Source organism: Antechinus flavipes, chromosome 2, assembly GCF_016432865.1.
Source record: "Antechinus flavipes isolate AdamAnt ecotype Samford, QLD, Australia chromosome 2, AdamAnt_v2, whole genome shotgun sequence".
Lineage (NCBI taxonomy): Eukaryota > Metazoa > Chordata > Mammalia > Dasyuromorphia > Dasyuridae > Antechinus > Antechinus flavipes.
In genome coordinates, this window is record NC_067399.1 from 158,261,798 (window position 1) to 158,275,757 (window position 13,960).

The 13,960-nt window shown below is 35.2% G+C and overlaps 2 protein-coding genes across 2 annotated transcripts in view; both read right to left on the bottom strand.

Moving 5' to 3' along the window:
• Positions 1–990: 990 nt before the first annotated feature.
• LOC127548444 (N-alpha-acetyltransferase 20) lies at positions 991–11,985 on the bottom strand. Its single transcript, XM_051975860.1, has 6 exons — positions 11,851–11,985; positions 8,897–8,921; positions 7,469–7,559; positions 6,543–6,678; positions 2,398–2,543; positions 991–1,904 (listed from the first exon to the last, which is right to left on the bottom strand). Exons 1-6 carry the CDS (start codon positions 11,901–11,903, stop codon positions 1,819–1,821), a joined length of 537 nt encoding a protein of 178 aa, XP_051831820.1. The 5' UTR covers positions 11,904–11,985; the 3' UTR covers positions 991–1,818.
• The window catches only part of NAA20 (N-alpha-acetyltransferase 20, NatB catalytic subunit), a 51,956-nt gene continuing 38,986 nt past the window's right edge, over positions 991–13,960 (bottom strand). The window contains exon 7 of the mRNA XM_051975861.1: positions 991–1,708. The gene's annotated coding sequence lies outside the window, so the exon portion shown is untranslated. The remainder of the gene's footprint in view (positions 1,709–13,960) is intronic.

A 13,960-nucleotide genomic window follows, 5' to 3' on the forward strand; every position in this document is an offset into this window, starting at 1 on the left:
TTTTCCAGTGTTCAGATCTAGATTTGGACACTTAACTAGTTGTGTTATCCTGGGCAAATCACTTAACCTCGTTTGCCTGTTTTCTCATAACGAGTTGGAGAATGAAATTCCAAGAAACTTCCAAATGAGGCAGATAAGTAAAAACTGAACAACAAAAATAGAATTGTTCTATGAGATACTGAATGTAAAGCACTTTGTTCAAAGTAAAATATTATATAAATATTTGTGAAATTCAAAATGCTGTGTATCCATATAGAGATATGGAAACTAACTTTCAAGTGCTGAATTTTAGAAATATAAAACAGGCAGTAAAATTATAAGAATTTCTTGTCATTTTGGCTATACAGCTAAGCAATACTTTTCACAAGTTCTCTAATGTGAACTTTGATTTTCAATGGCAAACAGTTGTGTATAATTTTTGTAAAATGAACAATTATCTTCAATACTCATGAGTTAATTTATACACACAATATATATTTTGCATACGTGTGTGTGTGTCTATAGATTCCAAGATTAAATAAACCACATAATACTATGCTAAAAACCCAGTGAAATGTGTGATCTTGGGACCAAAGAATCTTAGCGACTTTAGAGGTCATACAGTCCAATTTACATATAAGGAAACTAAGGCTGAACAGTGAAATATATTTCATAGCAAAGCTGGTATTTGAACTCGGATCATCCCTTTAAAATCCAGCTCTCTCTAATATACCATACTACTTCCTCAAGAAGCAGCCTCATCTCACAATAAGAAGCTGTTTTATATAATTCCTCAGAACTTTCTTTAACATATTTGATCATTCTAAGACATTTTTAAACCAGTAAGAAAGTTAGGATAAAAAGAAATATTACTATAAGAAGGGAAAGGAAGGAGGAAAATTTTGGAATTCAATTTCATAAAAATGAGTGTTGAAAACCATCGTTATATGTAATTTTAAAAATTAAAATGCTATTGAGTGAGATTTTTTAAGAAGACTGAAGAGAAAAAAATAATGAAATACTGCTCACTTTATTTAAGCTTAAGATAAGACAACAGCCAAGAATGATGGATGTAGTGAGAAAAACAAAAATCTAGAGAAGACAATTGATTGGAACTGTTACAAAGAGAAGGCCAGGAAGTTCTATTCCAATGTGTAGTCATAAACTTTTTAAATGTCATACCAGATAAACACCCAATGCATATACCACAAATGGGCTGCTACTGACATAAAATTGTTATTTTCAACTCTTCAACTTTGTTTTCAAATTAGTCAAAGTTTATTCAGTAAGACTACAATCAGAAGAAATCACAGATTTATAAAAAACAACATTCACATAGTGAATTTGTGTTTTATTATACATTTCATCTTTATACATTTGAGTTTTTCACAATTGCTTTTAAAGCTTCATTAAACACTATTCAATATGAAGATCAAAAAATGAAGGCAGCAGTGATTCTCAGGCACAGAAATATAAGAGAAATGAAGCCAATATTTCCCTAATACCTACCTAATATAGTGAACCATGATAATGAAATGTCTTGTTTCCTTTTGGCGTAGCTGCCTTTTTAATTGCATATGAAATATAATGAAGAGCTTTCATTAATGTGCTATTACTAGACCAGGACTTAGGGGGTTAAATTAAGAAGTCCATGTAGAAAGTATTTTCTTACTTAAGTCTTCAAGACATGAAGTGATTATTTTTCTCCTAAAGGATCTTCAAGATGTACCTGTTTACACAGCTCTGAAATTGATTTTTAGAGTCAATTTCCAATGAAAAATATTATTGTCCATAAAAAACGATCTGTAGCATTCTCTGCCTAAGAACCACTGCTTAAAGTTATTCGATATCTTCAGGTCTCACAGGATGAGGTAACGGTATGATGGATTTCTTTTCTGTGTCCCTGGAGAGTGCTTTCCTCATATCTGTAGATAGGCAAAAGTTAAGTGTAAACATTATTTCAAAACAAACAAAAAAAATTTAAGATCACTTCATTAAAGATTTCTATTATGCATAAACAATGGTCATATAACAAATATCTCAATTAAAACATTCACACCTTATTACTTGCCAGAAAAGAGCCTAAATAATCAGTAAAATCCAACTGTAGGATTGGTCCCATAATACACAAACTTTTACAACAGATGCACATCAAAATGAACAACATAAAAATAGTAAACATTCACTTGAAAAAAAGAGAAATCTTGGTGCCAATACCAAGAACAAAGTTACACTGAAATAACAATTGCTATACTTGAAGTTTAAAACTAAGTTCAATAATATATCTTAGAAAGGGATTTTCAAAGAACTATTTTGATAAAAATTTGAATAAGCAAAGAACAGAAATACTGATACTAAACTACTTCAGGTGAAGTATGCTGGTTCATTTTTACTTATCTCCAGAATCAGGTTGCTTACCATAAGCATCCTCATCAGGTTCTCCATTGCTCGCAGAGTAGTATTCTATTACTGTTCTATAAACACTGTAGCCCAGTTGCTTATACATGTTGACTGCTACTTGATTTGACACTCTTACAAAGAGATCAACAAAAAATCCACCCTTTCTTTACAAAAAGAAAAAAGAAAAATTATGTGATATATAAAGTTTTCATGGACACAGCAAAATTATAAAACACTCAGATTTTTAACTTACTTTGAACACCAGCACAAAAAAACCAAAGTGATAGTATTAATATCAATTCATGAGATACTCGTTTTTATAACAATTTACCATTATATAGGCCTTAAAAAGTTAGAAAACACATATTCTCACAACAATCCTAGTGCAAAAATTATCCCCATTCTGAAGATTATATATATCAATGAATAGATAGTCTAACATATAAATTAATACTACATTTTCATAAGATTTGAAGCATTCCACTAGTGATTTTGTAGAAAAAGATGTTATTATCTTACATAAATATTAACATAAGGGATTGGGACTGGACCAGAGAATTCAATGGCCTAGGAGGAAGAAACTTCCTCTACTAAAGCAGACTAGAATCTACTCTAAAGTGGATTAAAAATATAGTAGGCTAGAGCACCAAAAGGTTAAGTGACTTGCCCAGAATCACAGAGCAAAGATGTCAATAGTAGATCTTGAGCCCGTCTTCCTGGCTTCAAGGCCAGCTTTCTCTATCCTAGATCATGCAACCCAATTCTATTTATTTTTTTATTAAAGCTTTTTTTCCCAAAAAACATATGAATGGATAATTTTCTTTCTTTCTTTTTTTAAAATAACTTTTTATTGATGCCATTATTTTTTACATGCCAGGGTAATTTTTTACAACATTATCCCTTGCACTCACTTCTGTTCCGATTTTTCCCCTCCCTCCCTCCACTCCCTCCCCTAGATGGCAAGCAGTCCTTTACATGTTAAATAGGTTACAGTATATCCTAGATATAGTATATGTATGCAGAACTAAACAGTTCTCTTGTTGCACAAGGAGAATTGGATTCAGAAGGTATAAATAACCCGGGAAAAAAAACAAAAATGCAAGTAGTTTATATTCATTTCCCAGTGTTCTTTCTTTGGGTGTAGCTGCTTCTGTCCATGCTTGATCAATTGAAACTGAATTAGCTCTCTTTATCGAAGAGATCCACTTCCATCAGAACACATCCTCAAACAGTATCATTGTTGAGGTATATAATGATCTCCTGGTTCTGCTCATTTCACTTAGCATCAGTTTATGTAAGTCTCGCCAATCTTCTCTGTATTCATCCTGCTGGTCATTTCTTACAGAACAATAATATTCCATAACGTTCATATACTCATATATTCAGCCATTCTCTAATTATTAAATGGGCATCCACTCAGTTTCCAGTTACTTATCACTACAAAAAGGGCTGCTGCAAACATTTTTGCACATGGGGTCCCTGTTCCTCCTTTATGACATCTTTGGGATAAGCCCAGTAGAAACACTGCTGGGTCAAAGGGTATGCAGAGTTAGATAGCTCTTTGGGTATAGTTCCAATTGTTCTCCAAAATGATTGGATCAGTTCAAAACTCAACCAATAATATATTAGTGCCCCACTTTTCCCACATCTCGTCCAAACTTCGTCATTATCTTTTTCTGTCTTATACCATATGAGAGGTGTGTGGTGATATCTCAGAGTTGTCTTTATTTGTATTTCTTTGATTAATAGCGATTTAGAGCACTTTTTCATATGACTAAAATAGTTTCAATTTCCTCCTCTGAAAATTCTCTATTCGTATCCTTTGACCATTTGCCAACTGGAGAATGGTTTGATTCTTATAAATTTGAGTCAATTCTCTATATATATTTTAGAAATGAGGATTTTATCATAACCTTAAATGTAAAATTTTTTGCCCAGTTTATTGCCTCCTTTCTAATCTAATCTGCATTGGTTTTGTTTATACAAGAACTTTTTAACTTAATATAAAATTATATGTTTTGTTTTCAATAATGTACTCCAGTTCTTCGTTGGCCACAAATTCCTTCCTTCTGCACAGATCTGAAAGGTAAAATATCCTTTGTTCTTCTAATTTGCACAAAATACAAATTTTAAATGTTACTATATTTTTAAATAGAGAATTTTACTAATTTTAAATGAAGTACTATTTAGATGCCTTGTATGGCTAGATGGAAGCTTAATTCTGGGTTTTCAAATATTGTACCAAAAATTACAAGTACTCATGGATAAACTCTGGGATATCCATCTTACTAAGCTCAAAAAAACCTAAAATATGAGTTTACCACAGACTGATGTCGGTGACCAAAGGACCTGCTGGCTAATTATAGAAAGATTCATCAATACAAAACTGCTAAGTGATGATTTTTTTTTGGTCATAGTAACTCATGAAGAAGTTACAATCTGCATTACTAGAGTATGAATAGTATGGATGAATTTTTAGATCTTTCAAAATATCAAAGTAAATCAAAAGTGCACAACATTTTAGAGTTTAGAGAGGATCTTAAGTGATCCTTCTAGTCCAACAACAAACACTTAGTTGAAAGAGGAAAATAGGACCAGAATTTAAATAAATTTACTGAAAGTCATATCACTAGTTAGTGGCCAAGGTCAGAACTAGAATTTAGATCTCAAAACTGCCAATCTAATGACTCTTCCAAAATATTATTTGCTAAAAAATATTCTTTTTTATATATATCTCATCAAGGTTTTCTATTACTGGCAAATGTAATGGGATTTAAATTAGTTAGTACTACTAAATTTCTTTTCTTTCCTCTCTACAATTGTTGTGTAATTTAAAATATTAAACCATAACCGACTGAAAATTTTGAATAACTCTCAATATGACTATAGATTCTATTACTAGTATGTCATAAATTTTCTCCAGTTAGTTATTCCCCATCCTGTCCCTTCTGATGAATCTAATTTTCTCTTCATCCCATTGTAGCTTGAAACATTTATGCGATCACAGTCTCACACTTCATAGGCAGCTAGGTAGCATAGTGGATGGAGCACTGGCCTTGGAGCCTGGAAGACTTAAGTTCAAATCTGGGCCCAGACACTTATTCCTGTGTGACCCTGGGCAAAACAATCAATCTCTATTTGCCTCCATTTCCTTAGTAAAATGAAAATACCAGGGTTCCTTTCTCCCCTTTCACTTTTCATTTCATAATGGATTTAAACTTTTTATTGCTTTTCCAAAAACACATTTTAATGTCATTCATTACCCAAAGAAGTATTGGGAAAATGTGCTTTGCCTTCTTCACAGAAGCTGGAAAATGGGAATGAAATACTGAATATACTATCACAAACAGCAGAAATACTGGTTAGTTTGGCTATATTGCTTTTTTTTTTTTTTTTTTTTTTTTTAATTTTGTTACATAGGATGGCCCACTGCAGGTAGATTGTTTGGAAATGAAAAATAATAGAAAATCAGAAAGACATCAATAAAAATAAAACTGTATTTAAAAAACCATTTATGTTCATCTCACAGTCATTTCTGGAAGTTCTCTCCCCAGCACTTCCATTAAATTCTTATGACAAAGGGGGGAAAATTAAGCAAAAACATCTAGTATCACGACTTCATCTGACAACATACAGTACAATCTATCCCAGCAGACTCTGCTGGGAGAAGAGTAGTATACGTCCTTTGGTTTCCCATCTTCACTTGTTTGCCTTTCTTTTAATGATGTTTTCATTTACGTTATAGTTAGTACATAGTTTGTTCTTTTGGGTCTCATTATTTTTCTTTGCATCAGTGCACATAAATCCAATCTGATTTCCTCACAACTGTCATTTTCTACTGCACAATGAAATTATATTATATGGCTAGACTACAGTTTCTTCAGCCATTCCTTAGTGTCAACGGGCACCCAACTTTGCCCCAACATGAATGTTTTGCTAGATCTTGGTTTTTGTCTTTGATGTCTTTAGATGCAGTACCTTTTCCACATAAAACTGTTTTTCCTTCAACAACTGTTTTTCTGTTTCTTCCCAACCATCTCCTTGCTTTAGGTGCAAGGAATGAAGAAACGAAAACAATAATTCTTAATTTAGTTATATTTCTATGCAACGTAGACTGCTAAAATTTACATGTAATTAAATGCATCTGAAAAGTAAAATCTCACCTTTCTGAAATCTCCTCCAATAGCTCCATTAGTTTAGCAGCTAAACCAAGGCGTCGAAATTCAGGGGCAACTGATAAGGCTGTGACATGACCATGCCACTCTTCTCTGGCTACTGAGCCCTCTGCTTTACCCATAACTGCCAACAAAAGTTGAATTTAGTAACAAAATCATAGCAATGAGTTAAGAATTGTGATAATATATCTTTCTCCCAAAGAAAACTGATGACAAATATTTAAGCTGGTAAAACTTTGGAGTTTATCTATGTTAACAGTTACTGATGCTGTTAAAATTTTATCATGTTGTGCCACAGTTCTCTTTTAATGTCCTGACCCAGTTTCCCTAATTGTCCTATTCAATTACTCTGACTCAGGTTATAACCATTCCCTCTTAATGTTTGATAGGATAAAGGTCTTATAACTTAGACTTTAGGCTATACTTATTCCCTGTTAATGTTTGATGGGATAAAGGTCTTTATCCTTTATAAATTTTCTCTTCATCCCATATATAAGACATCATTAGAATATCAGGAGCCTCTCCAGTACCTCCCTCTATTATGTCATCCTAGGTGCCTCCCCCCATTAGGTCATCCCCATCCAAGTACTTCCCCCATTATGTCACTGTTTCTTGTTCCGCTATAAAACAATCTTGTATTGCACTGTCCTTGCTGGATTCTTTGAGATGATAATCTCATTCAGCCCTAGACCAAACATGGATCCATTTAATTCCAGTAAGTCTCTCCATTTTAATAAATTATTAAATACTCTCTACTCTCTATCTTGCTCAGCTTCTCCGGTGCTACAATCATAGCTACAATGTTTTCAGTTCACGCCTCGAATCTTACAATGTAATAAATAATTTTAATCCTTAATATCTTACCTATTTACCAACAAGAAAACATATTAATAGAATATACAGTGTATACTTACTATAACCCATGAGCTCACCACCAGGTGCCTCTGCAACTATGAAATACTCAGGCCAGTGAGCTAAATATTGTAAATAAAATGGTATCCCATACTGCAGTTATGTTAAGAAATATGAAATATAACAAATAACTGTTGCAAAACATGAAATCTGCTACTAAAAAAAGTGCTTCTTTTAAAATATTAAGCTAGGCTTTTTTTTTTTTTTTTTTTTTTTTAAGCAATGAAGGCAATTGAGTTTATTTAGGACTCATAAACCTACAATGCATTCATCTTTAAAAACCATAGATTGTTTCCCTCCATTTTTATGCTCAAAATTTTAGCTTGATTTTCCAAGACTTCTGTAATATAATATATCACCCTATCTTTTAGAATTGTTTTCTTTTTTTCCCTAATTCTATTCTTTTTTTAATTTTTTAAAAAAATTATTATAGCTTTTTAATTACAAGTTATACGCATGGGTAATTTTTCAGCATTGACCCTTGCAAAACCTTCTGTTCCAACTTTTCCTCTCCTTCCCCCAGGTGGCAGGTATTGGTCTACCAATATGTTAAACTATATATTAAATATAATATATGTATATATATCCAGTTATTTTTAGGCATTTGTTTTCAATTGCTACTCTGAATCATCTCTTTAATATAAGGATATCTGCATTCTTTGTGTTGGGTATAATATACTATTAATATAGTTAAACATTCCAGGTCAATAATATGGAATAAATGTTTTAAATAATTTAAAATATATTATAAATGTTATTGTCCTAAATCAAATTAATAAGGTTTTGAAGAAGTAACCTGGGGGAAAAATTAAAAACATAGATCCCATAAGGGAATCAAAAGTTCTGGTTAAGATTTAATTTCAATGCTAACTAGTTAAGCCTACTATAAGATATTTAACAGGTCTATGCTTCCTATATATAAGAATAATAACATCTACTCATTCCTTATTTAAGTTTCTTCTAACTTAAGAGAATGTGAAATAAGTCTGTGGTTACTCAGATATACTCCCCCAATGAGTGGAAAATTCAGATAGACTCCATGGAATTATCTAAGCCACATAGAGTTTAAATGATGTGATCAGGGTAACTCAGCTATTTATTTATTGTCAGAAGTCTTCAGACCATAAAATCAAAACTTTAGCCACTATACTATGCTGCCTTTAATATGCATATGCAAGCATAAACACATATGCATATATGTGTACACACTATGTGTACTACATATTATACATGTTTTTTAAATGGTTCCTTGAGGAATTCTTGATTGATATTTGCCCTCTCCTCTTTCTCCCCGCTCCCTGCACAAACAAAAGTCAGTGGCATATAGAAAAAAAAAAGCTGTCTCAAACAGTGTATTAAATGGGGGAACCTCTTCCAAATTGTCTATGCAGCTGCCGGAATCATTAGCCAATCATTTTTTAAAAGGATACAGTTTCTGTCAGTGGATCCAGATTACTGAAAGGAAACCAAAAGATATACTAATATTAAAAAAAAAAGTCTGCAATTAAATGCCACTAATTAGACTGCTAAACCTACTAACACTGAAATTAAAATATCATAAGAAAAAATATAGTGGATTCAAGATTCAATCTGAGACAAAGAAGTTAGGCAGCAACTACCTAAAAAGAAACATTATTATTAAGACTTAAGTCATCAGTAAATTGAAAATAAGATTGTTATTTATTCACAAGACAATTTTATTAATAAGTTACATTAAAGACTTTATTTTAAATTGTTTCAAATTATACACAAAGGATGATATCAAACATGAATGTCGAGAAATAAGAAATAATTTTGGACTTTTCTGCAGTGCTTGATGCTCCTGATTCATTCTTCTTTTAAATTTCTCTCTTTAATTCAATTTTAACGTTTATTAACCATGTAGTGCAAGGAAGTATTTCCTAAGACAAAAACCAAACAATGTCAAGAAACATACATTCTCTTGAGGGACAATGATATGTACACAGATAAGCACATAGTGAATAAATTCAGACATGAGAGCACTAAAACTGGAAGGATAATAAAAAGAACTGCCAGAGGAGGTAGCTATTGAGCTGTGCATTGATTAAAATTAAGGATTCTATCAATAGTTTATCTTTTATGCTAGAAGCCACTAGAATTTCTTCAGCAGGGGAATAACATGGGTAATATCTATGTTTTAGGACTAGAAGTTTGAGTAAAGCCTGGTCGCCAGGTACTACAGATGTCTTGGCTTTTCTTGTCACTATACAGACATCTTGTTTCCTGTTTTCTTTATTATCTCCTTTTTGGTTTTTCTGGTTTCTCTTTTTTCCTTATACTACACAAAAATAGCATTTCCCAAGGATTAGTCATTAACTTTATGAAACCTGAAATCTACACTTTCTACTTTGAAGCACTTTCACTGTTTTGACAAATTATTCTTGTATGAGTAAGTCCCATATACATGTCTCCAGTTCTGATCTCATCTATTCAAGTTATACATCAACTTCCTAAGAAATTTTCCAAAATGCTCTGTATCACATTATCTCTGTTGTTTTAAAAGTGAACTTAGATATTTTTCCCACCCCATTTCTGATTTTTTTCAATTTTTATCATTATCCCATTATTCAAAAGACCTTGGAGTAATTTTTCAGTCTTCCCTTTCTGTCCCTTCATTTTAGTAAATCTCAAAGTTCAGTTGATTCTTCCTCATTAATATCTATTGGATCCACTCAATAATTCCTTTTCATTCCCACTGCCACTTTGGTCCTTGTCATTATTTCACATGATAACTTATGTTTTCTAATAAAGCTTTTCCTCTCTGATTTTCCCCCCTTTAACATATTCTGCATGGTGCAGAAAAATTAATTCTCCTAAAATGTGCCTGTAAATTTATCACACATCAATAAATAATCAGTTTTATACATCAGTAACATTGAATTAATAATACTTATTTGTCCTACCTTATGGCCCTATTGTGGGGATTCATTCAATCAACAATCACCTGTTAATCACTTAGTAAATGCTAGGCACTGTTCTAAGTGCTAGAGATACAAAGTAAAAAAGGCAAGTTCCTTGAAGAATTTTAAATTCCAGTAAGAGAAACATGTAAATCATTAGATTCATGCATACAGAGCAGTGCTATCTAAATATAGTGTCATGCTCGATCCATTCTCTTTCAAATGTATTGTCAAGTCAAGTCCTATCAATTTTGCTTTCATAACAGTTCTCAATTTAGCCTCTCTTCTAACCTCTGACACTGTACTACACTAGTCCAGGCTCTCATTACCACATAACTGGATTACTCCAACAGGCTGTTCCTTAGCCTCTCTGCTACAAATTTCTCCCCCTTCTTTAATCCATCCTCTATTCAGCTGTCAAATGGATTTTCCTAAAGCTCCGAATAGACATCACTCCCCCACTTCAATAGACGATTACCTCCACGATCAAGTATAAAATCCTGCTTGGAAAAATAAAATCCTGTTTGACTTTTATAGCTTTTCCCAGTTTTCTTGTTGTTTGTCCTTCCTTCTGGAAGAGGACCATGACATCAGGGAGGTGAAGCCATGACATGTAAGTGAATTGGATTTGATGGAGGGATGGTTGTGCAAGGTCACCTGTCTCACTCTGACCTCCAGAATCATCTGGGTCCAGGGGCAATGCAATGCCAGCACAAAAGACTCCGGGGCTAACCCTCATGCATCTGCCTCACTTTCTCCGACTTCTCTCAAGTACCATCTAAATTCTGTATGCAGGAAGCTTTCCATAATACTTTGTTATTTCCTATTTACCCTGCACATATGGTTTATACGAACATCGTTGTTTGCAGGTTATCTCTTGCATTAGACTGTGAACTCACACAAGGCATACAAGGATTCTCTTCCGTCTTTCCTTGCATCCCCAGCCCTTTGCACAGCTCCAAGCACACAACTGGCACTTAATGTCTATTATTATTAAGCAATTTACAAGTGGAACATTGCATCACTTGCTTTCCCTCACTAAGATGTTGTCAAGATTAATATGACGCTTGGATTGTAGTGATGCGCTTCGGGACTTCCTCAAGAAACCTGTCTCTACAGCCCGAGGAGAAAGACCTTGGGTTTCTCTCGGGATCCTGGTGAGGCACGAATCACCCTCAACCGCCCAGGGTCACTGTCCAACCCTTCGCTCGGCACCTCCTTCCCTAAGACATAACTCCCCATCCCTTACTACACTACGAGGGGCTGGGCTGATTCACCAATCTGCCCAGAGCCTCAGTTTCCCTATATGCGAAACTAGTGCTAGGACACTTGCTTTCCTCCAGTTCAGGGCAGGACAGGAAAGGGCTCGTCCCAGGGTCCGGCTGCCAGTCCGGATGGGAAGGTAGCGAGATCCGCGAGGGGAAGAGCCCCGAATGCCGCCCTCGTTCCTGCGCCTCACTCACATGTTGTTGAAACGGAACAGGTCGTCACAGGTGAAAGCCCGGAGCGTGGTCATCTCGTCACCCGCCTGTCCCGGGCCCGCACTCCCGGCCCGAGCGCCCCTGCCGGAAGTGAACTTTCATTTCCTGAGGGGGCGGGAGAGAAGTCTGAGAGAGAGATCGTGGAAGTAGAGGAGGAAGTAGGAGGAAAAACTGTTTCCGGTCTCGTCCCGAAGTTGCCAGGCAACAGAGAGGCGCCCTTTGCGGGGCGGGGCCTAAGGAGCTCTGCAAAGCTTTTCGGGGCTTATTCTTGAGAACCGAAGTAGCTCCGCCGGTTTTTTAAGTATCCCGCAAACGCTACCAGTCCAGGAGTCGTGGGCTCTCCTAGACTAACCCTAGACCGAGACATTACAGAGAATTAGTGTACTTCCTAAGGTAGGGAAATGTGACAGAGGCGCGGGTGGGCGGGCGCCAAAATGCAACCCCATCGGTGTATAGGGCAGAACCAAAAGGCGTGACCCAGTTGTAAACGATCTGCTCAGGAGCTGGGAGGAACCCAGAGATAGTGTATCCTTACCCTGTCAATTTTAAACGGAGTTCAGGGAGGATATCAGAATCCAGAGTAGCACAACTAGCAGAGTCAGTAATGTACTTTGCCATGCAGGTTTTTTGAATCTGAATGTATCCAACAGAAGCAAAGTAAGCAACATTACAAACTGCAATTGCATCACATTGTAGCAAAGACGTATCGCTTTTTGTATGCGGCCCTAAACTTGTATTTGACAAGTTCCATGGGGCTTTGTGCATGAAAGTGGATAGGACTTTCAAACTATTCGATGAGCGTCACATGGGCTGAACAAAGATCATTTATGCCAAGGAACATTGAGGAATGACCTGGTTAATGGGAAGAGAAGCAAGAGAAAGCAGTCATGAAAACCTAGAGAAAAGAGGGTTCAGAAGGAGAGGGTGATCAGTAACAAAGGCTGTAGAGAGGTCAAGAAAGATGAAGACTGAGAAAAGACCATCAAACTTGGGGAGTACAAGACCACGAATAACTTTGGAGGGAATACTTTCACTTGAGAGTTGAAGGTGGAAACCAGATTGCAAAAGGCTGAGGGATGGCATGAGAGGATTTGAAGGGAAAGAATGCCAACATCTTTTTTCTAGGAGTTTTAACTGTGAAAAGAAAGAGGGATAAAGAAAAGGGGGATTGGGTGAAGTGAATTTCTTCCCTTTCTTTTTAAAAATAGGAGAAAACTGACTTCTTGTTTGGCAGCTAGGAAAGATGAGGTCAGAAGTCATTTCCTCAGAATAAAGGAAAGGAAATGAAGCATGGTGACTTCTGAAGGAGAAAAGGGAGCTAATGGTAAATGGCTTCAGTTTTCTGAGTAAAGAATAACGTGAGGCCTTCTGCTGGAAAGGAAAGGGCAATGACTATGGAAGGCTAAAAGAAGAAATTTGGAAGAACTCCTATGGAGAATGTGATAAGTCAAGGATGTGGGAAAAGATTGCTTTTTGTATATTTGCGCCACTAGAGATTAGATAACAAATTTGCAGAGAACTCAGCATGGTTGGTATGACTTCTTGAGCTCTTCTGAACAGGAATAGGAGAAGGAGAAAGTAAGAGCCATCAAAATCATCATTTGGTAATAACACAAAGAGGGAAAGCAACTTCAGAGTAGAGAACTGTGTAACATTGAAATCATCAAATAGCAGCAAGAGGGACAGCATGTTGCAGATGGTTTGGAGCCATGAAATGCTGGATTTAAGTACTTACTCAGACTCTTGCTAGTTGTGTGATTCTGGTGAAACCATTTAACTTCTTTGTGTCTTAGTCTCTTCATTTGTAAAGTGAAAATTGGCATGGTCTCTACAGTGGCTCTTTCAGATCTAAATTTCTGTTTCTACAAGGAAAGAAAGTGAATCCATCATAAGAGTGGTATCTAGGAGAGAGGGAGGAACTGAATGTCACAAAAGGGCACAACATAGGTTTAGGAAAAGTGAAGCACAGGGAGAAATGGAATGATAGATTATGATCAGACAAAAGAATTTCTTAAGTCTTTTTCATCATAGTTAAATATACCAATTGGTGTTTATGAGTTCAAGGGTGTGATTATCCTATTGTGTCTGAGGT

What these genes read in the sequence shown, in the direction of transcription:
- LOC127548444 (XM_051975860.1), bottom strand. Translation starts at nt 11,903, where the DNA reads ATGACCACGCTCCGGGCTTTCACCTGTGACGACCTGTTCCGTTTCAAC. An exon ending in CTGTTCCGTTTCAACAACAT is followed by an intron (nt 8,922 to 11,850) that starts GTGAGTGAGGCG and finishes GTTTCCTTTCAG; the next exon opens with TAATCTGGATCCACTGACAG. An exon ending in ACCTGATGAGGATGCTTATG is followed by an intron (nt 1,905 to 2,397) that starts GTAAGCAACCTG and finishes GCCTATCTACAG; the next exon opens with ATATGAGGAAAGCACTCTCC.